This window comes from Marmota flaviventris, chromosome 14 (genome assembly GCF_047511675.1).
Source record: "Marmota flaviventris isolate mMarFla1 chromosome 14, mMarFla1.hap1, whole genome shotgun sequence".
NCBI lineage: Eukaryota > Metazoa > Chordata > Mammalia > Rodentia > Sciuridae > Marmota > Marmota flaviventris.
In genome coordinates, this window is record NC_092511.1 from 63,506,342 (window position 1) to 63,534,139 (window position 27,798).

The 27,798-nt window shown below is 33.4% G+C and overlaps 1 protein-coding gene across 6 annotated transcripts in view; it reads right to left on the minus strand.

Moving 5' to 3' along the window:
* Window positions 1-579: 579 nt before the first annotated feature.
* The window catches only part of Gcfc2 (GC-rich sequence DNA-binding factor 2), a 47,372-nt gene continuing 20,153 nt past the window's right edge, over window positions 580-27,798 (minus strand). The window contains exons 6-17 of one of the 6 annotated variants that reach the window (XM_027943856.2): window positions 25,166-25,352; window positions 21,884-22,007; window positions 20,900-20,981; window positions 20,263-20,375; window positions 19,356-19,555; window positions 17,341-17,491; window positions 14,429-14,550; window positions 11,767-11,843; window positions 9,994-10,060; window positions 7,719-7,865; window positions 4,041-4,165; window positions 580-2,237 (exon numbers count right to left, since the gene is read on the minus strand). In XM_027943856.2, coding sequence (XP_027799657.2) covers window positions 2,120-2,237; window positions 4,041-4,165; window positions 7,719-7,865; window positions 9,994-10,060; window positions 11,767-11,843; window positions 14,429-14,550; window positions 17,341-17,491; window positions 19,356-19,555; window positions 20,263-20,375; window positions 20,900-20,981; window positions 21,884-22,007; window positions 25,166-25,352 — 1,513 coding nt within the window. In that variant the 3' untranslated portion in view covers window positions 580-2,119. Of the gene's footprint in view, window positions 2,238-4,040; window positions 4,166-5,181; window positions 5,495-7,718; window positions 7,866-9,993; window positions 10,061-11,766; window positions 11,844-14,428; window positions 14,551-17,340; window positions 18,566-19,355; window positions 19,556-20,262; window positions 20,376-20,859; window positions 20,982-21,883; window positions 22,008-25,165; window positions 25,353-27,798 lie in introns of those variants that run through there. The other 5 variants (XM_071601769.1, XM_071601770.1, XM_071601771.1 and 2 more) reach the window with 5 other exon arrangements.

Below are 27,798 nucleotides of genomic sequence, written 5' to 3' on the forward strand. Positions count from 1 at the left end.
ATTTGAGACAGGTTCTCACTAAATTGCCCAAGCTGGCCTTGAATTGGCATTCTCTGGCCTCAGTCTCTCCAGTAGCTGGGGTCACAATGCATGAACTCAATATTAAGCCAAACTTGACTTACTAGAATAACTCCTTTTAGTCATGGTGTATTATCACTTTATACACATACTGTTAGAAAAAAAAAAAAAGTCCTTAGCAAATTAAACCTATGTTTAGAAATAATTAAAGTCCTTTATAAATGTTTAAGGACTCTTTATTTATTTACTCATGATGGATATTGGGCTGACATGTTTAAGTTCTGTGTCACATGATATTTCTTAGGAGTCATTTACATATGTTAATTATCATTTTGTCAGGGGCCTAAGAAATGCAAAAATCAATTGTGTTGAGGTGGTTTTTCCATCATGATAAACATAAACATCTGTCTAATCTATAAAAATTTCACATTCTTTTCTTTTTTTTGCAGTGCTAGGGGATAAACCCAGGGTCTCACACATGCTAGGCAAGAGCTCTACCTTTGAGTTATATTCCTCTTCACATTTTTAAATGAACAAAAAGAAAAGAATTAAGATATGAGATGAGTGCTCAAATCCATGTTTTGTTCTTGCCAGTTGTATCCTCTCCATTCCATCCATTTCATAGGAATAGAAAAAAAAGAACTTTGCATTAATGATTAGGTAAAATTTCACAAAAATTTATGAATTATATAACATAAAACTTTGAAGTTTTTCAAACTTTAGGTATAACGAAATTAAAGACTATCAGAATAGTTGAATGTTCTAATATTTTTCATTATATGAAAGGCAAGAGAAGCATTTCTGTTTAAAAATCTTAAGGGAACACATTCGACACATTTCTAGTTAAAAATAAAAAAGTCAGAGGCTAATTTATAAATGTACACTTTAATAATAAAAAATTTACACATTTCAGATGCAATAAAATCTGCCATTTATGCAAAAACAAAAAAATACACAAAAGTTTTTTTTGAGAGAGGGGTACCTGGGATTGAATTCAGGGGCACTCAACCACTAAGCCACATCCTGAGCCCTATTTTGTATTTTATTTAGAGACAAGGTCTCACTGAGTTTCTTAGAGGATCACGAGTTCAAAGCCAGCCTCACTGTTGCTGAGGCTGGCTTTGAATTCATGATCTCCTGCCTCAGCCCCCCGAGCTACTGGGATTACAGGCGTGCGGCCATTGGACCTGACCACATACTTTCATAGAGATAAATGTCTGAAAGGATAAAATTAAGATGAAAACAGTAATTATTGCTGGGGACAGTCATAGTGAAGGAATGCTAAGTGCTTTCCAGCAATGGTCTGACCAAAAAGCAGCAACTTGCTAAAAAAGCAACGGCAGCATACCAAAAAAAAAATCTTATACAAAAGAAAAGTGACAAATGAGAAAAACTAATTTGCCACATAGGACAGGCAAAAAAAAGTCTTTTTTACAATATAAAGGCCTTCAAGCCCATAAAAAAAAAAGAATGGATTTCAAAAAGAATAATGAATTGTCCAACCCAATACATTTTTTGCTAACAGCCCAAACAAAAGAATTACAATTCTTTTTACCTGTCAAATATAATAACTGGTGGCGATTCAGTGGCACTCTTACGCTTATTTGGTCTTGGTACAAGAGATTGGTACAGATTTCTGAAGGACAATTTGACTATCCAGTTAACACATAATTCTTTCTAATTAAGATTTCCTTATTAATTGTAAACAGGAGTCTTTAAAATAATTACAATTTAAACATAGTTTTATGGTCAAAGCAGAAGACTTATTTGCTCCTCTAAGCCAAAATAACTACATCTGAGATTTCTCCATCTCCCCTCTTAGAAAAGTAAAGAAATTCAAAGACATACAGATTGATCTCTTACTGCTCCTGTGCATTTAATTTCTTCAAGCACCAGTTAATTAGGAAGGGCAGTTTTCCAGGAAAGCAGAAGGAGGGAATGGAGGGAGGAGTTCTGTTCTTTGAAAATCCTACCCTCCATTACAAGGAATAAAAAGGCACCAGGCTTTGTTTTTTGTTTTGTTTTGTTTGCAAGCAAAAGGATTGAGTATTATATTTTAAAATATATAAATCTCATTTTAGTACTTTCCTATTAAGTGTACTCAAACTTCTTTAATTAGTGATTTAAGATGGTCTAGGTGATACTCTTCTGTGAGGGATTCTGCTTGATGTAAAGCTTTTATTTTCACCAGAATAAGAATTATTTCCTTGACTTCATTCCTGAAAAACAAAACAAAGAAACATTGCCCTCTTTAAAAATGCATCAGGGCTGGGAGTGTAGCTCAGTGGAAGAGTATGTTCTTAGCATGCACAACATCTTCAGTTCAACTTCCAGATCAGGACCACCACCAATAAAAAGTGAGATATGAAGGCACAGTGATCAACTCAGGACCCACTAATTATTCATTACTCCAAAACAAAAGCTTAACCTTATGTCAGTACCTAATATAGCATGAAATACAGAGATGCTGCCTTCTTCCCCTACAGCCACACACTGCACAGTGACATTTTGATCAATGACGAACTGCTGAAAATTCTATTGCCCAGTGACACTGCAGCCATGATAACATCATATTCAATACATTACTTATGTTTGTGGGGATGCTGGTGTGAACACACCTACTGCACTGCTGCTATATAAAAGTACAGTACATACGATTATGTAGTAACACCTGATGATAATAAACAACTATATTAGTGATTTATGTATTTACTACACTATACTTTTTTTTTTTTTTTTTTGGTAGAAGGAAGAAGAGAAAGAAGGAGTAAAAGCCCTGATGCATTTTACTAGGGATTGGACCCAGGGGTGCTCTACCACTGAGCTATATCCCTAGCCCTTTCTAAACTTTTAAAAAATTCTGAGACAGGGTCTTGCTGAATTGTCCAACATGGCCTCGCACTTGTGATTCTCCTACTTCAGTCTCCTGAGTAGCTAGGAATACAGGTATGCACCACCACATCGGGCCTATAATACTTTTTAATTATTATTTAAGAGTATATACTTTTTTTTTTAAATTTAGAGTAAAACAGTATGCTGTGTTATGTCAGAAGTAGCCTCATATATCTAGTGCTTACTGAATCTCGATTGCATAATTTTCTCCTGTGCTTAATTTGATGGCCCTAGGAGTGATAGACTATAATATATATATATATATATATATATATATATATATATATATATATACACACACACACACACACACACACACTTACACACACACCCCTATACACATACATGCACATACCATATAGTCCAGGTGTGTAGCAGCTACACCAACTATATTTGTGTAAGCACACTCTATGATGTTTGTACAACAATAAATCTCTTAAGGATTCATTTCTTGGAACATATCCCTGTTGTTATACTACAGTTTTAATGCCATTATGGTGGAAGCCAGAGTAGGAATATTTACTCCAAGGCATCAGCAAATGTTACAAATTTGGCCTTTTTCATGTAAATTTTTTCAGTTGGCAATTTACCAGAACACTACTGTATCCTGTAAGCATTTGATGCTGTGAATGAGACATTCACACCAGAGATCTAGCTACTGTTGGGTAAAAACTAGGATGCACACTTGTATTGAAGGAGTGCTGAATTTTTAAAAATAGTCAAAAAAATTAAAAATACATGGAAATTGTTTTTCAGTGCTGAGATCAAATCTATGGTCTCTTATGTGGTAAGCAAGCATTCCATCACTGGGCTACATCCCAGCTCTCATTTTAAATGTTTAATAAGAGGTTTCTGATTTAGAGTTTTGATTCTATGTATTTTTTGGAAATGCTATTTTGGGAAAGATTTTATATTTAAAAATAGGAATATGCATGGGGTGTGATTATAGTGAGCCATTTCAAAGGTAACCATAAAAATATGTACTAATTCTACCAAGTCTCAACAGATTTTTGAGAAGTATAATAAATGTACAAATCTTTGTAAAAATTATACAAAATTTCTAAAAATTGCTGAGCTCATGCAAGATCCTCAAACTATACTTATGAAAGTTAAGATGAAACATGCCTTACCTGAATTCATCCCCAGACAATTTATGTGCAGACTGCAATAACAACTGAATGAAGTTTTCTAGCTGGGGAATAGATGTCCTTGTAGCACAATTTTCAAACCATTTTTCTGGTAGACATACTACTATCTGTTAATTAAAACACATGATTGTTTATGATAATGATAATTATCTAAGGACTCTTGCTAACAATCTCACAGTGATTATGCAAGTTGAGTATTATTCTTCCCTATTATAGTTTGATTCAATAAAAATTTTGGAAAATTTCCCTTATTTTGTGAAAGGTCATATGCCATTTAAAAAATCATTCTTTATTGCTAAGAGCTTAAAACAGACTACTTTTATGAATGTTCTCTAGAAGTGCTTATAATTCTTTCCATACTTGTGTATTCCTGGGATAAAAAATCCACATAAAACATAACTTACAACTAAGAACCGCAATGCCTAGACATAGATACTTTCAGTTAACCTAACTATATTTCATCTAGTACATGATCTACATAAACAAATTAGAGTTAAGGAATCAAGTGAGTGATTCTAAGATATACAGGGTGAAAGAAAAATTAATTATGCTTTGATAGTCTACTAATCTCATACAAATGTCCATAACAAAATGAATCAATGCAGTGCATTCAAGTGTTCTTTTGGAATAAACAACAACAACAACAACAACAACAACAAATGGCATTTTATAATCATCCTCCTGAAGGTAATGCATGGTTTTGGGGAAAGCTTTAGTAAAGTCAGCAAAATATTTAAAAAATAAAAGGATTCATGTGTGGCTCAGTAGCACAGTGCTTGCTTAGCACGAGTGAGGCACTGGGCTTGATCCCCAGTGCTTGGCGAAGGGTGGGGGAAGGGAGGAGATAAGAGAAAAATTAAAATGAACCAAATATTATATGTTCAATAAAAATTCCAAAAAATACCTTCTAAAATAAATATGGCTGGTCAGAATTAAATACTTAGTTAAAAAAAAGCAGATGTGTATGCGCTGAGGGTGTAGCCCAGGTGTGGAGCACATGCTTCATGTGTGTGAAGCCCTGGGTTTGAACTCCAGCAGCAATAATAGTAACAACAAAAAATCCTAAAAAACTATGGATGAGGAAAAAGATTTATTGTATTCCTTAATGACCTTCTTCAATTACTGAGAAAAAAAGGCAGACACTTAGTTAACTGAAAAAGGCCAAAGGTCCTATAAAATTTTACGCAAACTACTTTTTTCAAAAGTTTCAAAACTGGTTTGGAATTTAATACCATTTGTACTTGCTTGCCCCATATTTTGTATCACAAGTATCAATAAAATTCTCATGTAACTAAGAAGTTCGTATATAAATGAGAATAGAACTTAAACCTACATTTTGTTGATCTGCTTTTCTAGCCACATATTATGGATGTTCTATAAACATGTTTTGTCTTCTCTACTTTACAATCTTTATGTTCAAAGAGGACTCTCTAAATCTGAAACAAAGTACAGATGATAATTTAAATTTTTGATATGTAATGTTCAAATCTATACCCAATATGAAAACTACAGTCAGAAAAATCATGGTTGGCTAGGAAGTGGTACATCATTTCATATGTATTTTTTTTTTTTTTTAGAAATTATAAAGTATATATTTTCTCATATACTTAAAAATTCTTCAACTACAGGCTTATCTTTTTTGGACAGACCAAGATGTTTTGGGGGACATTTAGGTAGTTTCCAACTGTCTTCTATTATAAGTAATGCTACAACAATATTCTTTACATTTAAAATATCTGTATGGAATAGGGACGAAGAGCATGAGAAGAAGATTAACATTTAACAGGGATGAGAGGTGGGAGGGAAAGGGAGAGAGAAGGGAAATCGCATGGAAATGGAAGGAGACCCTCAGGGTTATACAGTGGAGGGGGTAGAGAGAGAGGAGGGGAGGGGAGGGGAGAGGTGGGGAGAGGGGATGGTGGAGGATGGGAAAGGCAGCGGAGCACAACAGACACTAGTATGGCAATATGTAAATCAATGGATGTGTAACTGATGTGATTCTGCAATCTGTGTATGGGGTGAAGGTGGGAGTTCATAACCCACTTGAATCAAAGTGTGGAATATGATATGTCAAGAAATTTGTAATGTTTTGAACAACCAACAATAAAAAATTAAAAAAAAAAATCAAAAAGGGCAAAAAAAAATAAATAAAATATCTGAATGTACATCTCTGATTTTTGACTTAAGATAAATTCTTAGAAGGCAAAGGTATGAACTTTGAAAGTTTTGTACCCATCATGCCAAAATATTCTCCAGTAGGCCTGTGTCCCTTCTCCCACAGTGTGGGAATCCACTGTGCTATGCACTCTTGTCACAGTGCTCTTGCTGGCACTATTGTTTCCCATGCTTATGCCAACACTGGGAATTACAGACAGAATAACAGCAAAAACATGGATCTCCACACATTTTTCTTTTTGTAGTACTGGCAATTGTTTCATGCATGTGAGGCAAGTGCTCCACCATTAAGCTACAACTCCAACCCTATTTAAAATAAAATTTTATGTTGAGACAGGGTCTCCCTGAATTGCCAAGGCTGGCCTTGAACTTGTGGTCTTTCTGCCTCAGCTCCAGAGCACCTGAGATTACAGTTGTATACCTTAGCACCTGGCTGTAAACAACTTCTAAAAAAATTGTCTTTACTATATAATAATTTTCATTTTTCTGATTATTATACTATAATCTTTCTCATGTATTTGTACATTATTTTTACATATCCTTTCTTGGTAACTTGATTTGCGTATTTTTGGTCATTTTTAATAAGAACATCTGAATTGTTTATTGATTTGCAAAGGGATTTTAATCCCTGTTATGTGTTACAACTTCTTTCCTACTTTCTCAACTTCCTGTCTTCAAAAATAAACAACAGGAGAAAGAATAATATAGTGAGCCCAGTGAACATAGTCTCCAGTTATCAATTAATCAATTAATTATCAAATTAATTTTGTATCACAAGTATCAATAAAATTTATTTAGAGAGTCCCCTTTGAACATAAAGATTGTGAAGTAGAGAAGACAAAATATGTTTATAGAACATTCTTTCCGTAATATGTGGCTAGAAAAGCAGATCAACAATTATCAACAATTAACAATTAATCAAACAATTATCAATTAATCTCTCAATGAATTTTTTTGATCCACTTAAGGTTTAGATTTTTGTCAAATCTATTGCTTTTTGTTATCATTTCTTCATTTGTATTTAAGTTTAGAAAGGACACTCTCACTCTTGATAGTTATTTACCTCTACTGCTATAATTTTACAATTTCATTTTTTATTTCACCTGAGGTTTATTTATTGACTGATTGTGGTACTGGGGGTTGAATGAGGCCCTGAATGTACTAGGAAAGCACTCTACCAATGACTATACCCCCTGTCCTTGCCTGAAATTTATATTGGTATATAGTGAGAGGCAAGAATCTAACATTCTTTTTGTGAAGAGCCAGTTGTCTCAGCATCATCTATTAAGTAATTTTCCCTTATTGGTGATATTTCAAATCAGTATACTAATTCTTAAGTAGAGAGGGTCTGCTTCTGGGTGTCTACTGTTGATTTATTGACCTGTCTATTCTTTTGTGAGAATCACAATTTTAATTAATTTGCTAAAATTTTAATAGCTATATTTTTTTAAATGATAAAATCATAATTGCTCCTACACAACTTACCTGGTTGCATTTTTTCACAACATCTGGTCCAGGTATGGCATTAAGAAGAGCTATAATAAGGTAGCGATTTAGCAGCTTCCCTAGTCCTAGCTCTTGCAAGGTGTTGTCTGAAAGGACTCCATTCCAAAGAAGAATATTGCGGAAGAGCTAAAATAAAACATAAAGTGAATACACATGTGTTTTCTTTTCTTTTCTTTCTTTTTTTACTAAAGATTGAAGTCAGGGTCAATCAGCCACTGAGTCACATCTCCAACACTTGTTATATTTTATTTTGAGACAGGATCTCACTACGTAGCTTAGAGCCTCCCTAAGTTGCTGGGGCTAGCTGAACTTGTGATCCTCCTGCCTTAGCCTCCCAAGTTGCTGGGATTACAGGTATGAACAATTGTGCCTGGCTTATGCATGTGTTTTCTAAGTCTCTAACAAACATAAAGAGTTGCTCATACTCTTCAATTCTCATTACAATTAGCCTGTCAATTAACTGTAACTCTCAACTACAATTAGTTGGAGCTGTCAACTTTAGAACCGAAAACATCTCTGAAAAATACCTATTTCTTTACAACCTCTATTTGCTCACTCTATTTTCCTTTTCTAGTATAACCACCCCAAATCTGTTTCAAATGAATTCACTAGGTCCTTTCCAGACCAACAATGTTCCTCCTCAATCCATCCTGTCAGAGCTTGCGGCACTGAGTACAAGGCTGCAGGATTCCAGGATTCATAAAGGACCATTGTTAAAGCCAGGGCCACTGTTGCCAAGGTGTGACCTTAAGAAGTCAGTCAATGCTGAGAACTTCATTGCTCTGATATATAAAGAAAGAATAATAACCTGGGCATTTGGTGAAGTCCCCCAAACTATAAAATAAATACTAGCTGTCTTTCTCTTTAAGTCCAGATCTTCCTGTGAATTTTATTGCATTCCCTCCCTTTCTTTCCAGAAGTTATTTACTACTCTGAGTGCGGAATGACATGCAGTTTTCCTATAATATCATGCTTTATATCATCACTGATGTTGTCTCCTCACCTTGAAAGTCCTTTCCCTGACTCAACCACATGACAAACATTAATTCACTATTGAAACTACTGTTTCTGATATGATCTATGTCTTTTTGTTAAACCTAATAAACACTTTAACTCTCCTAATTCTTTTTGGTAGCACTTAACACACTGGTCTTTACTTTAAATCTGGGATTGAGCCCAGAGGTGCTTAACCACTGATCCACATCCCCAGTCTTTTTATTTTTTACTTTTTTTTGAGACAGGGTGTAGCTCAGGGCCTTGCTAAGTTGCTGAGGCTGGCTTTGAACTTGCATTCCTTCTGTATCAGCCTCCTGAGCCACTGGGATTTATAGGCATGTGTTGAAACACCTGGCTTGTCTTTCATTTACTTCCTTAAGGCCACTCTCTTATGGTTCTAAGGTTTCTATGAAAACACTACTTTCCATTTCCCTTCTTCTGTCAATATTTTCAACGTTCTTTCCATAGCCTCTTCTTCATGCTTCACCCTATCTCCTCAGAACTTGTCATTCAAGACCATGGCTCTAAATGCAAAACCTCAACTCAGATGTGTCCTCTGATATTTGGATTCATATATCCAATTGCCTCCTAGACTTTTGGATTTGTCCCAGAGCTGTGTTCAATTCATTATATCCAAAACTGACCTTATCTTCCCTCCCTGGCTTTTTCTTCTTCCTTTACCTCCTATAATGTTCCCAGAGAATATAGTAAGTCACAAGGTTGCCGAAGTCAGGAACTTGGCTTTGACCTTATGTTCTCAGATGTAAATTAATTGAGTCTTTTCAGTGGTATATCTTAAATGTCTTCTGAACCCATCTTCTTACCATTCCTATTACTACTGACTTGACAATGACTTTATGTTTACTTTTTAGAACAAGGGTTAGCCAATTATGATTTGGGTGTTAAATTCAACCTCTGCTTGTTTCTATAGGGCCTGTGGGCTAGAATAGTTTTCACATTTTTTAAATGACATTAAAAAATGTTTTTTTAAAAACAAGTAAAATTTTATAACAAGTAAAAATTATGTGACATTCAAATTTCAATGTCTATAAGTAAAGTATTACTGAAACATAGCCACATTTATTTGTTTACATAGTATCTGTGATTCTTTTGGACTACAGTGGCAGAATCCAGTATTTCAGTGGATACTATACAACCTGCAAAGCCTAAAATATTTATGATGTGGGCCATAAGAAAAAGTCTACCACTTTGTTTTATAGTCAACTCTATTAAAAATAAATCTGCATTTTTATTTTACCTTCAGAGCTGACCAGAATTGCCTTTCTTGGAACTTGGAATGCGGTGATGTTTCATTTTCTACAGCACTAATTGAAACAACAGAAAGAGAAAGGAGAAAATGCAAATTACTCTTTCAGAATCAGAGTTTTAAAAAACATTTATTTTAAACAAGCATACTAAGCCTTAATTGAATACAAATGGAAGTTCTCTACATGGAGGTGATCTGATATCTATCAAAAATTACAAACACATCTACACTTTGACCCACCAATCCCATTTTTGAGAATGTCTCTTGTACATAAGTTTTCAAATGTACAGAATGGTATGTCTGCTAGTTTATTTGCAATATCCACTGTTAGTAAGTTCAGCACTTTGGTGTCTATCAGTTTCAGTATATCTACATGATGCCCTGCTATATGCAGCTTCAAAAAAATATAGGAAAATTCTCATGATAACATGAAATGATCTCAAAGATGTACTACATGAGGGCTGGGGTTGTGGCTCTGCGATAGAGAGCTCGTCTAGCACGTGTGAGGCCCTGGTTTCAATCCTCAGCACCACATTAAAAATAAACAGATAAAATAAAGGTATTGTGTCCAACTACAACTAAAAAATAAATATTTTTAAAAAAGTGTACTACATGAAATAAAATTCAAACTGGATAATATACTTTGCTGTAGAAAAAAGGGGAAAGTAAGGTAATGGCATATATAAGTATTTACTTCTATTTGTATGAAGAAAATAAATATAAAAATAATTGATTATTGCATGCATGTATATGGATAAAGGAAGAAGGGCAAAATCTGAGTGTATAGAGGGCAGGATGGAAGTAAATTTTTTCATTTTAAGTGTAAATTAAATATTAGCAAATAAATCACATGTAGAAGGATTTAAGTAAAAACTTTACAAAAGAAACCTTACCAAGGAAGAATTTTTATATGCAGACATGACTTCTTGACTCAAAAAAGTCAAAAAGCCAAGAGCTTTCTTTCTTCCCATTCCACAAAGTTTTCTATCCTGTGACTACTTACTGGGTAGCTATAGTTTAGCATGTACCTAATACTATGGCCATGCTTCTAATACTAGTTTTTTTTTTTTCTTTCTTTTTTTTTTTTTTGAGAGAGAGAGAGAGAGAGAGAGAGAGAATTTTTAAATATTTATTTTTTAGTTTTTGGCGGACACAACATCTTTATTTGTATGTGGTGCTGAGGATCGAACCCAGCGCCGCACGCATGCCAGGCGAGTGTGCTACCGCTTGAGCCACATCCCCAGCTCTAATACTACTTTTTTTCATAAAGTAAATACATAATTCACAGCTGCAGTTTCTGGACATTCAGTGAGGTTCTAGGCTTACACTATTCTGCTTTTATACAAAGCTTTGTTTTAATCTGAGCACTCTTCTCATCTTCCTAAAGTTCTGTGAAATAGCAACTAATTTTATACTCATTTTACAGATGAGGACAATGATGTTTAGAAAGGACCAAGATCAAATATCTAGTAATGGTGGATCCAACCTCTAGAACCTGTGCTTTTTACCATTTTATGCAACTGCTCATGTTCCTAACGAACATTTAAACAAACAAACAAACAAAAAATCAAAAGTCCAAGTGCTAAGTATCATACATGGTATACAGCAGGTGACTGAGAAATACTTGTTGAAATCTCAATTTGCATCTTAATAGAATATGTACATGTATGTTTTAAGAACAGTATAGTTTCTCTTGCATTATGTCCTTAAATCTGTATTACATGATGAGCTATTTCAAACAATACAAAAGTTAACAGCTTTTACCTCTTTGGGTATAGAGGAATAAAAACATCATCTTCTATCGCCTTCTTCATTCTTGAAGCAATGGATTTAAGTAAATCCTATTATTTAAAAATTGGAAAGTATCAGCAATAGTCATAATTGGAAATATATTTATCAAAAAACATTTTTTAAAAAATGTTTAGTTGTTAATGGACATTTATTTTACTTATTTGTATATGGTGCTGAGAATTGAACCCAGTGCCTCACACATGCTAGGCAAATGCCCTACCACTGAGCCACAACTCCCCAGCCCCCCAAAAACCATATTAAAAAAAAATTCTATGCAGTGTATTCTCAAGTCATTACAGTGCTCAACCAGTTCAACATACAAAGATGTAATAGTAAACACTAGCATGCACATATTCCTGTTCTGAAAAAAGACAAGTTATACACATAGGAAAAAAATGCAGCAAATATTAAGATATTCAAAGTAATTTTTGACACTTCAGATGTGACATTTTTACAAGAAAAGTGTAAGCTTTAAAATAATTAAACAATTTCCATAGACTTATAAAAGGATTGAGATAAATACTAGGAAACTCTGACAATCACAAGAACATTTTCCTATGCTATTTAACAAGGGTAGTTCTATAAAAAGTCCCAAAATAAAGTTAATATTTGCCACCATTAAATATATCAAACTCCCAATACCAAAATATGCTAAAACGAACATGCAATGTGGAAGCTATACTAAAGAAAACAGCACGAGGCTCTTGAATATTGCAAAGTGTCTATAGAAGTTTTCTTAGGTGTGTCCATGAGAAAGAAACTTCCTTTCAAAAGAGCCATTATAATGGGTAGGTCAACAGAAAAAGTGAAATTATTTAAAATCTTTTCATTCTATCCTTTTCAAATGTAGATGTAAAAGAGAAAAATCTAAACATAATTTTAAAAAATATTAGCTTATGAATAAAAGAGGTGAGTGGTGCATTCTGATGCATTACAACCATAATTTTAGTAGTGAAAATTTGTACACATTCATAGAATTGGCTATTAAAATAATTACCAACTGGGATACCTATTCATTTAGGCTATTGCCTGTGGCTGTAGATGATCATTTTCACTGCTATATTGTATTTTGTTGTATAAATACTAGTAGTAGGACATTTAGATGGTTTCCTGTTAAGGATGAAAAATGATACTATAAAAGTTCTTGCAGATATTTTAGTACACATAAGCATACATTTCTAAAGGGCATATACATAGAAATGGAACTGCTGGAATATGCTCATGACTGGATGTCCAACTTTATATAAAATGCCAAATTGTTCTATAAAATAGTGGTACTATTTTATATTTCCATGGCTGTGTATGAGACATCCTGTTTCCCTATATCCTTATAAAACTTATTGCTTTTTTTCTAAATGTTTATAATTCTAGTCATATCCCATTGTGCTTTATTTTTCATTTCCCTGTTGGGTAATGCTTGGCATATTCTTATGTATTTATTTGCCATTTGGAAAGCTTTTCTGCAAAGTACCTAGTTAAGCTGCTTGTCTGTGTTTCTGGTTTTTTTGTTTTATTTTTTATTGTATTAGGTTCTATCTTTTCGTATTGATTTACAGAAGCACTCATGCACTCTAGCTACAGGTCCTTTGTTGGTTTGCTTATGTCCTTAACATAGTAAATTTACTTTGTGAAAATTCATTTTGTTTGTATATCAAAGATCAGAAATGACCAAAGTATTCCATCAGGGAATTTTAATGACATCATGCTATATCCATCCACTAAATGAAAATATTAGCTAAAGTTTTTGAAGACTGTAGTAACTTACAAATATAACTATGTAATGAGATAATGTTAAGTGGAAGAATAATACATACATGTCCATTAGGACTATAACTTTGGGGGAAAAAAAAGGCTGGGTGAAAATATCCAACAACGGTACCAATCCTTGATATGATTACTAAGATGAAAAGATGATGGGAATTTCAAATATTTTTTCAATTGTGAAAAATATTTCTATAAAGAGATATTGTTCTTATTCTTAAAGAATCCATATTTGAATAATAATAATGGCATACTAAACACTAGAATAAAAGTTATTTTAAAGTCAATGATACTACATGCAGCACAAATGAAGCTGTCATATAACTATAACAAACTGAATTATTCATAAATGTAGAATTCAAGCAAATTTTTCCCCCCTTTTTGGTACTGTGGACTGAACCCAGAGATGCTCAACCACTGAGCCTCATCCCTAGCCCTTTTTATTTTGAGACAGAGTCTCACTAAGTTGTTGAGGCTGGTTTGAACTTGTGATCCTCTTGCCTCAGGCTCCAAGTTGCTGGGATTACAAGTATATGCCACCACACACAACCATATTTTTTCCAAAGAGGCATATTAAACTGAATTTTTATGTCTTTTTGATTTAATTATCCATACCATATTACTCAAGTGGCCAGATATCAATATTTATAACATTAAAAACAAACTCATTTCTTAAACATTTTAAATTTTTTAAGGAAAAAAATCATTTTCTAGGTAATATCTCCATAAAATAGTATCTGAACCTATATAAATATTTCATTTCATTTATTTACTTTTTTTTTTTTAACAGTGCTGGGGATTGAATTTAGGACCTTGCACATGCTACATAAGGGCTCAACCACTGGGTTACAATCCAATCCTAAGAAATTATTACCTGTTGGCTTTTATTAACTTCATTTTCATAAGTGGAATGTTCTTCAAGAATCACTCTGCAGTGGTTTATTAAACTTGTTGTCTGTGAAGTTGACAGTGGATCCCAAATGCATTCTACAAAGTCTGAAACAAAGATTTTTAGTGGTGTGCAATTTATTTACTAGATTACTTTATATCTCATGTACAAATATCCAAGGCCTTTAGCACAGACTATTTTCCTCCTTATTTAAGTTAAAATCTATGGTCAGTCATTGCTATTACATTTGCATACACCCTCAATTTCTTTGTCCTCTTGTGCTTTGCTGAAATCATCTGGTTAAACCACAACCCTAATTAAATCCACCTGTCTCTGAGTCTGTGTTTGTTACAATTCAGCTAAGATGCGTGGGGAAAAAGAAATCACATTAAGTTGATCACCATAAAACTCCAGTGAGTCCTTTCTGATCCATCACACTTTCTGATCCATTACTTTCCTTTTTGCCTAGATGATTATTTCATACCTCCTGTTACTCTTTTCTCAGCTACTTACTTTACTTCCTGATTTGAGTTTAAAAAAAAAAAAGGCAATCAGAAGAGAAGCTCCATGATCTTCTACTATGGGATCCATACATCTACCTGCACTTCTGCCTGTATGTCTCTGATTCTTTTGGATGAAGACCCACATTCCCAGTTAAGGCCAATCCTTTACTTATACATGAGATCCCAACTACCTTGGTTTTCTCAAAGATATTGTTCCTGAAATTCTGCCTTTACACTTTGGTATTGTTATCACTTCTACTGGATTTTTCTCATTAGCCTAGAAGCAGTTATTTCTGTTGTGTTAAAAATAATGCCGGTCTTGAGCTAGATATGGTGTCTGTCATATGCCTGTAATTCAAGTGACTAAGGCAGGAAGATCATAAAAATTTAAGGCTAGCTTGGGCAACTTAGTGAGATCCTGTCTCAAAAACTAAAAAGGGCTGGGAATGTGGCTCAGTGGTAGAAAGAACACTTCTGGATTTAATCCCCACTACCAGGAAAAAAAAAAAAAAGAAAATCCCCTCTTAATTCTATTATTCCCCACCCCTGCCCAAGTACTGCTTCATTTCTCCCCTTCTTTTTAAGACAAAATTCCTCAAACTATTGTCTAAGTTTCTATCTCCAATTTTTCTCTTCCATTTTGTTCTTGAATTCCTTTTGCTTACATTTTACCTCCTTCCCATCATTCTGCCTAAACTGCTTTTATCAAATCACAAGGGATATTCACATAGTAAACTCCAGTGGCTAATTCTAATCCTTACCTGACTTACTGTCAACAATTAAAACAATTCATCATTTTTTTCTTCCTAGAAACCCTTCCTTTACTTGGCTTCTGGGCACCACTTACCTGGTTTCTACCTCTTTGGCCTTTGTCTGCTCCTTACCTGACTTCTAAATGCCAGAAAACCTTAGGACTCAGGTCACTTTTCTTTTCTTTCCTATTTATATTAATTCCCTTAATATTTAGTTATTTTATGGCTTAACTGTAATCAATATGTACATAAATTTCAAATTTATATCTGTCTGGACTGCCCCTTTATAACTCATACATTCAACAATGTAATTGACACTCTCATTTAGATGTCAGGCAACCCAAACTCAATATGTTTAATATAGCTTCCTCCACTTCAAGAAATAACAATGCTATTCTTCCAATAATCATGGAATTACCCCTGATTCCTATCTTTATCTCTGCTCCATAACCATTAGAAAAATTTGTTAGTACCACCTCTGAAATATATACAGAATGCAACCACTACAGGAACCCAGGTGGTTTTCATTTTTTATAAAGTGACTTATTTATGGAACTGTTTAATCATAAGAATTTGATTTTTTCAGGAGAATACTTGTATGAAAAAAAATCTTTAAAAATTTAATGGAGATGGCTGAGAAACTATATAAAGGCAATGGCTTAAATTTTGGGTTTTTTTTAAAAAAACTTGTTTTTATTATTTTTTTTAAATATCCGACAACAGTGGAATGCATTTCTATCCTTATTACACATATAGAGCACAATTTTTCGTATCTGTTTATAAAGTATGTTCACATCAATTTTTTAAAAACAGTTCTGTAATCTTTTCTATCAAAATTGATTCTGTGACATGGTGAAACAGATCCTTGTCAAGTACAATTTTAGGTAAAACAAGTGTCTTCAGACTGAAATCTAAAGCACAGGCATTAATACTAAGTTAATTAATACTGGTTGCAAGTGGCAGATACACAGAAAATATAGTACTTTTCTTTTAATGAAAGGGAAAAGAAATAAAGAGAAAAATCATAAAAGGAGAAGTTAAGAGAAAGAAACAGATGCTTTTTGACAGTATAAAGCATGCTCTTAACAAATGAATTAGGTGTCACAAAAGCAGCAGTAATGTCACAATGCTGAATGATCAGAGATGTAGAAGTTTGATAGCCAACCATTTGCCCACACAAGCATTTTTTTTTTAAAATATTGTTTAGTTGCAGACGGTCACAGTATCTTTATTTATTTATTTTTATGTGGCGCTGAGGATCAAACCTAGTTCCTCATGTGTGCTAGGAGAGCGCTCTACCACTAAGCCACAACCCCAGCCCCCCACAAGCATTTTTAAAACAGTTTAAACTTGACATCGGTTGATCTTTTTTTTTTTTCATATTTATCTTTTAGTTGTAGTTGGACACAATGCCTTTATTTTATTTTGTTTATTTTTATGTGGTGCTGAGGATCCAACCCAGGGCCTCACACATGCTGGTAGGCAAGCGCTCTACCACTGAGCCACAATCCCAGCCCTTGTTGATATTTATTGTATATAACTTTTCTTTTTGTTACAAAACTTCTGAAAAAAATATAACTGAAGAGAATGATTTTATACTGTCAAAAAGCAAATTAATGTTAGCAAGATTAAAAGGGAGTACCTGTAAGTCGAGGAATAACTGTCTTGTTGATGACTGAAGACAAAATTTTTTTATCAGAACTAGTGTCTCTCTTTGCATCTTCCACATTGTTATCCATAAATTCTTCTATACACGTGAACCATGGCATTTGTTTTAAACCTATGGAATCCAACTTAAAAATGGAATTATAAAAGTTATAAATAAATACTTAAACAATAGTGTAACAGTTGTTAACTTTTCCAGTAATCATCATAATTTTTTCTAAGGATCAAGAAGAAAATAATTCCACATTTTAACACTGTGTATGTAGCATTAGACCACCACTTGGCAGATGTCATGGGTAAGACATAATGTGTATGCAATGTAACAAAAAGCTGAATTGTATGCATTCATTCATACAGCAAACAATCAGCAAATGCTCATTGAGTGCCAGGGCCTTCAGAGCCTACCATATGGCAAGTGCTCTTGTAGGAGCAAAACACATTTGAAATAACCATGAAATTTGCTCATAAAAATTCAGCTATCTCAAGTAAAATTTGCTTCTGGTCTTTTTTTAATCTCATAAACATAAATATGTGATTTGCAAGTGTTTTTAGCTTATTAGAAAATAACATATGACCAGTTATTATTTGTTGAATGCATTAATGAAATGATCTCTGCTAGCCACATAAGTACCCAATTCAGTTTGCATGGTTAACAATTAGGCTGCTGCCCAACTGACTACCTAGCACTTTCTTTTTTTTTCCTTTTGTTTTGGGTACCAGGGATTGAACTCAGGGGCACTCAACCATTGAGCCACATCCCTAACCCCTTTTTTGTATTTTATTTAGAGACAGGGCTTCATTGAATTGCTTAGTGTGTCTCACTATTGCTGAACTTTGAGGCTAGCTTTGAACTCACGATCCTCCTGCCTCAGCCTTCTGAACCACTGGGATTACAGGTATGTGCCACAGTGCCTGGCTACCTAGCACTTTCTTAGAAATAAACTTGGTTCCTGAACCATGAAGATTATGTGGTCCTGAACCTAACCTGGAGTCTACAGGCATCATGACTAAGAAAAAGAGTAGTGTGTGTGGCCTTAGGTTCAGTCCCTAGCATGGTGGTGGCAGGTAGAGAGAGGCAAAGAGAAGAAATAATTTATTTTGTTAAATCTTTATCCTCAACTTCCTTCTCTTCTAGATTCATTTTCTCATTTCTGTTTGCTGAGTAGGCATGTTCCCAAGGATGTCCCCTATTGTTTCATCATCTATGAAGAAAAAAAAACTTCCTATAAAATCCTCTTCATTCTTTCTGAAAAGTCCCTACTACTATGCATGAAATGACTATTCTTCTAATACTCCAGGATCTAACACCTTGGGGTTATCTTTGTTTGTAGACGGTTAGGGTTATTCTCTACATTTCACTACTTCTTAATTCATAACTCCTCTTATAATCAATTATCTCCTTCTCTTCCCTTTGCCACTATCATGGAATCTGTCACATTGAATTTGGGCTATAAGAATGGCTTTCCATTTCTTATTTTCATCCAAGTTAGATAACTAGCAGGGCTCCCTAAAACATTACTTTCAATCTGTTACTCCTTCAATTACTTACCAAAATAAGTTCTTATCTGTCAATTTCAGTGTAATTTCCAGCTCCTGAAATAATAGTTCTCTCTTTATATCTTTAATCTCCTACTGTTGAAATCCTCTCCCTCCTTCATTCAGGCCTCCTACCACCTCTTTCCAATATGTTATCTCCAGCTTCAGAGCCCTTGGAATAAGACTTTTATTTTGATTTCCCCAAACCTATACTACCTTATACTTTTTGGAAGGATTTCAAATAATATATAAAAATTTAGTGGTGCTCAGACTGAAAAATCGAGTCACAGCCAAGTAAAGAAGAATGTAGCGTAAAGTACACATTTCTAGACTATTGTTTCAAAACTCTGAATTTTAGCTCCAACTCTTAGGGTAAGGTATTTTATAGCTAACTTGATAGCAAAGGAATTTAAGTAATTAATGTGACCAGGATAATCACATGTTAAGTGTAAATACCTTAAGAGGATTCCAATCAAGCAACTGGACTCGTATTAGGGGATTTAAAAGTTTTGGTATGCATAAGCCAATAAAAGCATCATAATAGGAATCAGGAAACTTTTCTCGCCATTGCTGAAATTTCAATAAAATATTCTGGATGTTACAAAAATCATCATGCACATCTTCAAAAACTTTCTTATGATCCTGTAAAATGTCACCTGTAAAACAAACAAACCTCTTTAAGTTATGCATTTCAAGTTTTGTTTTCCTTATAAACATAGTCACATACGACTATGTAATCAATTGAGTTAAAAACTTTCCTTTGATATTAACATATAATTTTCATTAAAAAATCATGTTAGTAACAAAAGTGATAATATCAATACTAAGAGCAGCTACCATTTAATGAGTCCCTGCTTTTTGCTAAAATACTACATATACATTATCTCATCACCAAGATGGATATAATCTACTCATTTACAGAAAACAAACAATATCATATTTAGGAGGTCAATGAATTTGCCCATGATCACACAGAATAAAGCCTTTCTTTGAACTTAAGTCTCCTGACTCTAAAGCCCAGACTCTCTTAACCATATACACTGAACCTTCTCATTATGTCAATAATGGTTTCACTAAATTCAATTGCTTTAAAGTAAAAATAATTAGCACTGGAAGTAGGAGATAAAGAAATGAAACTAAAATATTCATTTGTAACAAAAGAAGGGAAAAAAACTATATAGATGCAAGAATAGTCACAATGTTCCTTAGCCATTATTTTCTATTTTTCCAGAGGGTGGAAAAGTCTTAAAGGACAAAATCATTTTTCCTTTTTCTTGAATTTTCCCAAATGTTTTATATAACTTATGTATTTAAAGGCAATCATAGCCAAAACATTTCATACTTTGGAAACATGGTAACTGACCTTGGCTTTTTTGGAAGTTGGTCATCTCTGCAGAAGACAGTTCATCATCACTAGATGTCCCTTCCTGATGGTTACAGTTACCAGAAAGTGCTCTTGCTTGTCTTCTTTGTATCCTATAAATTTATAATTGCAATGAATCACAAATAAATGGAAAGCAAATAGTTCTTGCCAAAATAAATACTTTAAAACAAAAAGTAGTAGTAATTTTATAATTTATATATAATGGCCAGAAACACACCATCATATTAGGATATAATTTTATGGTACTATTTTTTGAAACTTTCAGCTTCATAATTTTGTGATAGTGATTCTTCCTCTTTTTTCTTATAACAATTTCTGACAAGAACATTCCCGTGGGTTAACCAGTTTCTGAAGAAGGGGTAATAATAAAATTAGAACTAGCTTCTAGTTAAGAATAATTCCCAGCTTGATATATGTCAATTTTTTCCCCCTTCCTTTCAACAGATTCAAATATACCTTTAAAGCAGCTGAGAACTGCTTACAAAATTTTGGTCTTATATTATTTTCACAAATTAACATGTCAGATTAGGTTTAATTATATCATACAGTTAATTCTATTTAAATAGTGAAAAGTACTTGCTCACTGATGCTTTAAGTCTTCACTTTCTATAGGTACCTTCGAGATTCAATATCTTCTAAAATGCACTGAGTTTTTTCATCTATAGCCAAACTTCCATTTGTTGATGTCTCAGCTTTGCCTGTTAATGAATAAAATTCATTTTGTACTGCAAATTTTCAAAATAAAAATGAAACACCTTGAAAAACAAAGGTAATATCATGAATGCATATACATACGTGTACATATAAACACACAAAATATGCTTACATTGCATATTTCATTGTTCAATGAAATTTTCACTTTAATTCCCTCTAACAATGTTACTAGGTCTCAAGTTTCCTAGCCTAAAAAAGGTACCTTGGTTGGTAATTTAGTACTTGATAACAACAAGATAATTTTATTTCCATATTTCTTTTCTTCATATTCTTTTTCAATAATTTTTACTGATTTTCTCTATAGCCAAATACTAGAAATATTTGCATTGCCAACATCTTATTCATATTGTTATCTATTTTAGTATAGATCATTATTTATGACTGAGAAATGCAATTTAATCCCTTTCACTATCCCCTGATAGCACTTCAATGAGAGGAAGACATCTCTGAAAATACAAAACCAGTGTAAGAACTTAAATGAAGTATACAGATTTCATATATTGAAACCTTCAGATGAGCCTATACTAAAATTCACCATAACCAGTTGGTTGAAGAGTCCTTAAAACTACAAAGTTAGATCTCTGACAGTCGGTAGATTTATATGAACTCATCTTAAAACATTTCATTAAATGGCCATATAAATATTTTGCTTAATCTAAGGGATTGGATTAGAAGTTATAATATTTGTTTTTTAACGGTAGATTTAATTTATTTTGAAACTCTACCTGTAAATGTTTTGTTTTTGAAAGGGAACAGAGGAAGGATTAGTGAGAAAATACACAAAAAGCTTACTTTTTTTTTAAGTAAGAATAAAACCATTTTTATTCTCCAAATGATAATGTATCTTCATGAATAATAAACTGTATTAAACATAAAAAACACTAACGTGATAACTGTTGTAAGTACGCTGATTCATGTTTTAATTCATCTTGCCTGCGCTTCATTAAGGTCATGGCTTGTTTTAAAAGAAGTCCGTGCATGGATGATTCTATTTCTTGGATGTTGATCATCTGAAATACATATATAAGTAACATCTGCAGGTCACTGATAATCAGTTTTAAAAGTATAAATAAGTAATATTTAGAAAATATATAAACATGTATGTGTTCAATTTTCATATGAAGAGACATTTCTAATATTATTGCATCTTAATTATAAAACATTGTGAGCAAAAGACCTAGCTGCAAATACTTTTAATATCAAAAACCAGAAAATCAACTTTTCTACTAGAACAAGTATAAAAAGATAATGAAACCAAATGAGATGGAGTGAGGAACATGGATATTTATGATAAAAACGTAAGAGATAGAAAAGTAGGAGGAAATGAGGGGTGCAGCTATTTTTCCTCAGGCTGAGGGGAAGATAGTAGGGGCACTTGAAGCTGGTGAAATCTGAAGAACTGGAAAATGAGAAGGAGAACCAACCAGGGATGGGTATGAAAGTTGTGAGGCAGAAACACAGGCTAGTTGAAATTGGAACTTCTATTTCTTGGGCAATAGTTGCTTTTTTATTCCAATGATGTTCCACAGCTGCTGCTATGGATAGATCAATGGGTGGACTGGTAAGATTTTAAATGTGTAATTTTTCAAGGATGAATGAAGAAAAAAGTTACATTTTAACTGATACATTAGAATGCAACTACCACATGGTATATAAAGGCAATCAACTTAAAACAACAGTGGACAAAACATTTAATCGACAACATTTTAATGATTTAAGCAATATGGAAAGTAGAACATGATTTATTTTTAAATAATCTACCTTTTTAAGGATAATTGAAGACCACAGTGTAAGAACTTATTGTGCATAAAACAAAACCAAAAAGTATAAGCTGAAAGATTTATAAATCTGATCAAAAAAATTTCAAATGAATATCAAACAACCATGGCAAAATTAAAAGGCAAAACAAGTTGGAAAGTTGATATCAAATAGGATAAGGCATTAAAATTTTTAAGATATAAAGAATTTTATCCAGGCATGGTAGGATGTGCCTGTGATCCTAGTGATTTGGGAGGCTGAGCAAGAGGATAGCAAGTTTGAGGTCAGCCTCAGTGACTTAGTAAGACCCTATCTCAAAATAAAAACTAAGAAAAGGGTGGATGTGGATCAATGGTAAAGGACCCATAGGTACAATCCTAGGTTACCCCTACCCCATCCCCGCCAACACACACGAGGAATTGTTCAACCTAAGAAAACTAAAAGAAAAAAATAATTCCCATTAAGAACCAACATAATAACAAGGCAGAGATAATCTGCAAGAAGAAAAACTACATATAGCTAATAAAATAAAGGGTTTGAGATCAGAATATAATATAGAAAAACAAAATTCATTTTTTCCTCATCTAGTCAACTAATAAAACTGATACAATCTTTCTAGAGGACAGTTTGGCAATATGTTTCATAAGCCTTAAAAATATTTGTACTTAATAATTCATTTTCTTTGACTTGTTTCATTTTTTAGGAATTATTAAACAGATAAAATTTTATTATAAAATATGTAAGATTTTATACAGAATTACTTATAGCATCAAAACAAGTACAAATCCCCTTAATGTCTAAAGGGACTATGTTAAAAACCTGTAGAATGAGTGGATAAAAAAATATATATATATATATGCATGCCATGGAGTTTTATTCATGAAGAAGAATGAAACTGTGTCATTTGCAGGAAAATGGATGGAATTTGAGAGTGCTGTTAAGCAAAATAAGACAAAACCAGAAAATCAAAGGTCATATGTTTTCTCTCACTGAAGCTAGAGAGAAAAAAAAGAAAAAGAAAAGGTGGGGGGAATCTCATGAAAATAGAGGGGAATCCCAGGAGAAGAGAGGAAGGGGACCTTGTGAGAGGGGGGAAAGGGAAGGTACTAAGGAATGAAATTGACAAATTATATTGTACTGTACACATATACAAACATGTAACAACAAATCCTACTATTATGCATAATATATCAATAAAAAATAAGAGGAAAAAGTATGTAGGAAAAGGATATATAAAGAACTCAAAAAACTTAACACCAAATAAACAAATAACCCAATTAATAAATAGGCTAAGGAACTTAACAGGCACTTCACAGAAGAAATAACAATTAGTCAACAAATATATGAAAACATATTCAACATTTCTAGAAATTAAAGAAATGCAAATTAAAACTATACTGAAATTTCATTTCACTCCAGTCAAAATGATAATTATCAAGAATACATGTAACAATAAATGTTGGTGTGAATGTGAGGAAAAAGGTATACTCATACATTGCTGATAGGACTGCAAATTCTTGCAACCATTCTAAAAAGCTGTATGGAGTTTCCTCAGAAAATTTGGAATGGAACCACCATTTGACCCCATTATCCCACTCCTTGGCATATACCCAAAGGACTTAAAATTAGTGTACTATAGTGATACAGTCACATCAATGTTTATAGCAGCTAAATTCACAATAGCTAAGCTATGGAACCAATCTAAGTGCTCTTGAACAGATGAATGGACCAAGAAAATATGATATATATCCACAATGGAATATTACTCAGTCATAAGAGAAGAATGAAATTATGGCATTTGCTAGTAAATGAAGGTAACTGGAGACTATCATGCTAAATGAAAAAAGCCAATCCCCCCAAAATAAAGACCGAATGTTCTCTCTGATATGTGGATGCTAACACTCAATGGGGGCAGGGATAGAAGTTCAATGGAGTAGACAAAGGGGAATGAAGGGAAGGGAAGGGGTATGGGAATAGGAAAGATAGTAGAATGTACTGGACATAAATTTCCTATGTTCACATATGAATACACAACTAGTGAAACTCCATATCACATATAACCACAAGAACAGGAAGTTATACTCCATGTATGTATCATATGTCAAAATATACTTCACTGCCATATATAACTATAAAAACAAATACATTTTTTTAAAGTTCCTAATTGCTATAGCTGGAACAATTTGAGAAATTAGGTGAAATAGTTTTTAGTTAGACAAAGAGTGTGAGAAATACCTATAATCCTTTACTGATAAAATAAATTATTGACTAATAAATGGGGACAAGAGAAAAAAATGTAGAAAAAATACTTATAGAAAATTAAAAGCACGTAATAAATAGTAAGATTGAGAATATTATTTAGTTGTATAATAAAGGTGTTTTTCCCAGAAAATGATAGATTTATATGTACCTTTTCATTAAGACAGTCAATTATATTTTCCACGTAGATTTTCATGCTTTTATAGAATTTATAATTTGCAGCTTGACTTGATGAATTCTCAAGGTTCTCAATTGTACTCTTTGAGCTCTTGACATCTTGCATGTATTTTTCATATTCTCTCTGATGTGAGCGATGAGTATCCTGTAGTAATGTTAATCTAAATAAATAAAATAAAAATGCTTTATTTTTCCAATCGTTCCTTTTGAAGTAGTACTCTATTGTAAACATTTTCGAAGACAACCAAGGGAAATGATAATCTTATAAACCTGAGTTTATTAGACTTGAAAAGGGGATCATTACAGTTACAGAGCTCTCAAAGTGGAAAGGAAAGAGATGACACTGCTAAGTTTTTAAATTTTAATTTGATTTTTTACTTCTAGACATATCTTCTCTTAACTGTTAATCCTTTCTTTTCCCCCATTTTTAAAAATTGGCGCATTATAGTTGTACAGACATTGCTAGGTTTTTAAAGGTGAGGGCTAATCCATAGGCTAGTTTTAGATTAGAAGTTAATGAGTGTGCTGGGATTCGTGAGAATCCAAGAACAATCAATCATTTTGAATTTGAATCTGAGGAGACCATGTAGTATTATTCTTAGATTAAGTTTGTGATCTTTCTAGGAATATAGATATCTGAATAAGCTGGCATTAATGTCATTTAAAGACATAATGGTTGGATACAAATTTTCTGTTTTGGGATTTGAAATGCTTTTGTTTTGTCATTAGAATTTGTTATTCCTTCGAGCAAATCTCTTCCTGGTTGCATTTCGATATATGCTGCCTATTAAAGTCAAGACAGCCTACATTCTTTTAGCCCTTGGGAATATCATACCAATTATTTTAGCCCTTGGGACTATCATACCAATATCATCATTGATGTTACATGAAGAAACTGTTAAATACAATTCAATGACTGTTGATCTTTTCATTGTTTATCAGTTACCTGTCATAGATAAATGCCAATGGAGAAAAAAGAAACACATTTGTTTAAAAATATCTGGAATGTATTTTCTAATATTTGACTCTCTGAATGCTTTAGAATGAGAGAATTAAATAAAAATGAGAGAATTAAATTAAAATTACAATTTCATAGTATTTGGACTGAAATCAGGATTAAAATATTATTCTGTTCCTGCTAACCTGGTCCATAAAAGACACTCTAGTACTTGCTTAAGCCAAATGTGCTCTCCCCAAGGTTTGCTATCTTTTCCTTTCAGTCTTTGTTTTATGTAAAGAACAGTGAGAATTAAGATATAAATCAAGATAATAATGTACAGCAGGCACTGTTAATATATTTTGGTGTTAATCAAGTAGAATATTATCAGTCATAGCAGTGAATTTGTAAGTAGTTACAATGTGAAAAACTTCTAGATATACCAAACAACATAGATAGTGGGCTTTCTCTATTATATTAAAAAATGGGGCAATATATAAATATATATGCACACAAAAAAATAATTAACAATGTGAATGAGAGGACCTACAAAATGGGAGAAAGTATTTGCTAGATACTCTTCTGACAGGATTAATATCCAGAATATATGAAAAACTCAAAAAACTTAACACCAAAAAAGAAAAAAAAATCCAATTAATAAATGGGCAAATGAACTAAACAGGCACTTCTCAAAAGAAGAAATAAAAATGACCCACAAATATATGAAAAAAAAATGTTCAATATCATCAGCAATTGGGAAAATGGAAATCAAAACTACATTGAGATTTTTATCTCATTCCAGTCACAATAGCAATTGTCAAGAGTATGAATGATTAATGCCGGAGAATATGTGAAGAAAAAGAACACTTTACACTGCTGGTGGGATTGTAAATTAGTACAACCACTATGGAAATCAGTGTGAAGGTTGCTCAAAAGATTAGGGATAGAACTGCCAGCTGACCCAGCTATATCCCTGCTCAGTTATTTATCCTAAAGAATTAAAGTCATCATACTACAGTGATACAGGCATACCCATGTTTATAGCAGCACAATTCACAATAGTCAAAGTATGGAACCAGCCTAAATGCCCATCAATAGATGGATGAATAAATTAAATGTGATATATATATAGATATATATATATATATATATATATATATATATATATATATACACACACACACACATACATACACACACACACACACACACAGGGGAGTTGTATTCAGCCATAAAGAAGAAAGTAAGGACTTTGGAAGATGGCGGCGAGGGGAGTGCATTGCCCCCGTGTGCTGCTTCACTGTGTGGGAGTATGACAAGTCAGGACGGCTAAAGGCTATCTTGTTAGGAATTTCCAGCAATAGTGGGGTGCTCCGGAACCTGGAGGAAGGATTTCCATCGCACGAGGATCGGCTACGGGGACTCAAACGCGAGAGGTTTGTCGCACGGAGGGTAACACTGCTTATTCAGCAAATCACCCCGCGGCTAGAGTCTGCAGCGCGCGCTGGGAAACGAGGAGATAGCGACACAGGGATACAGCGCTGCAGTTTCTGCCAGCCGTGCAAGCACCGTACTCAGGGCTGAATTCTGGGTTCGAGACGGGGGAAGGAAGCGGTCCATCTCGGTTCTCCACACTGGTCAGACCACAGAGGAGGCCAGCAGCCACCATG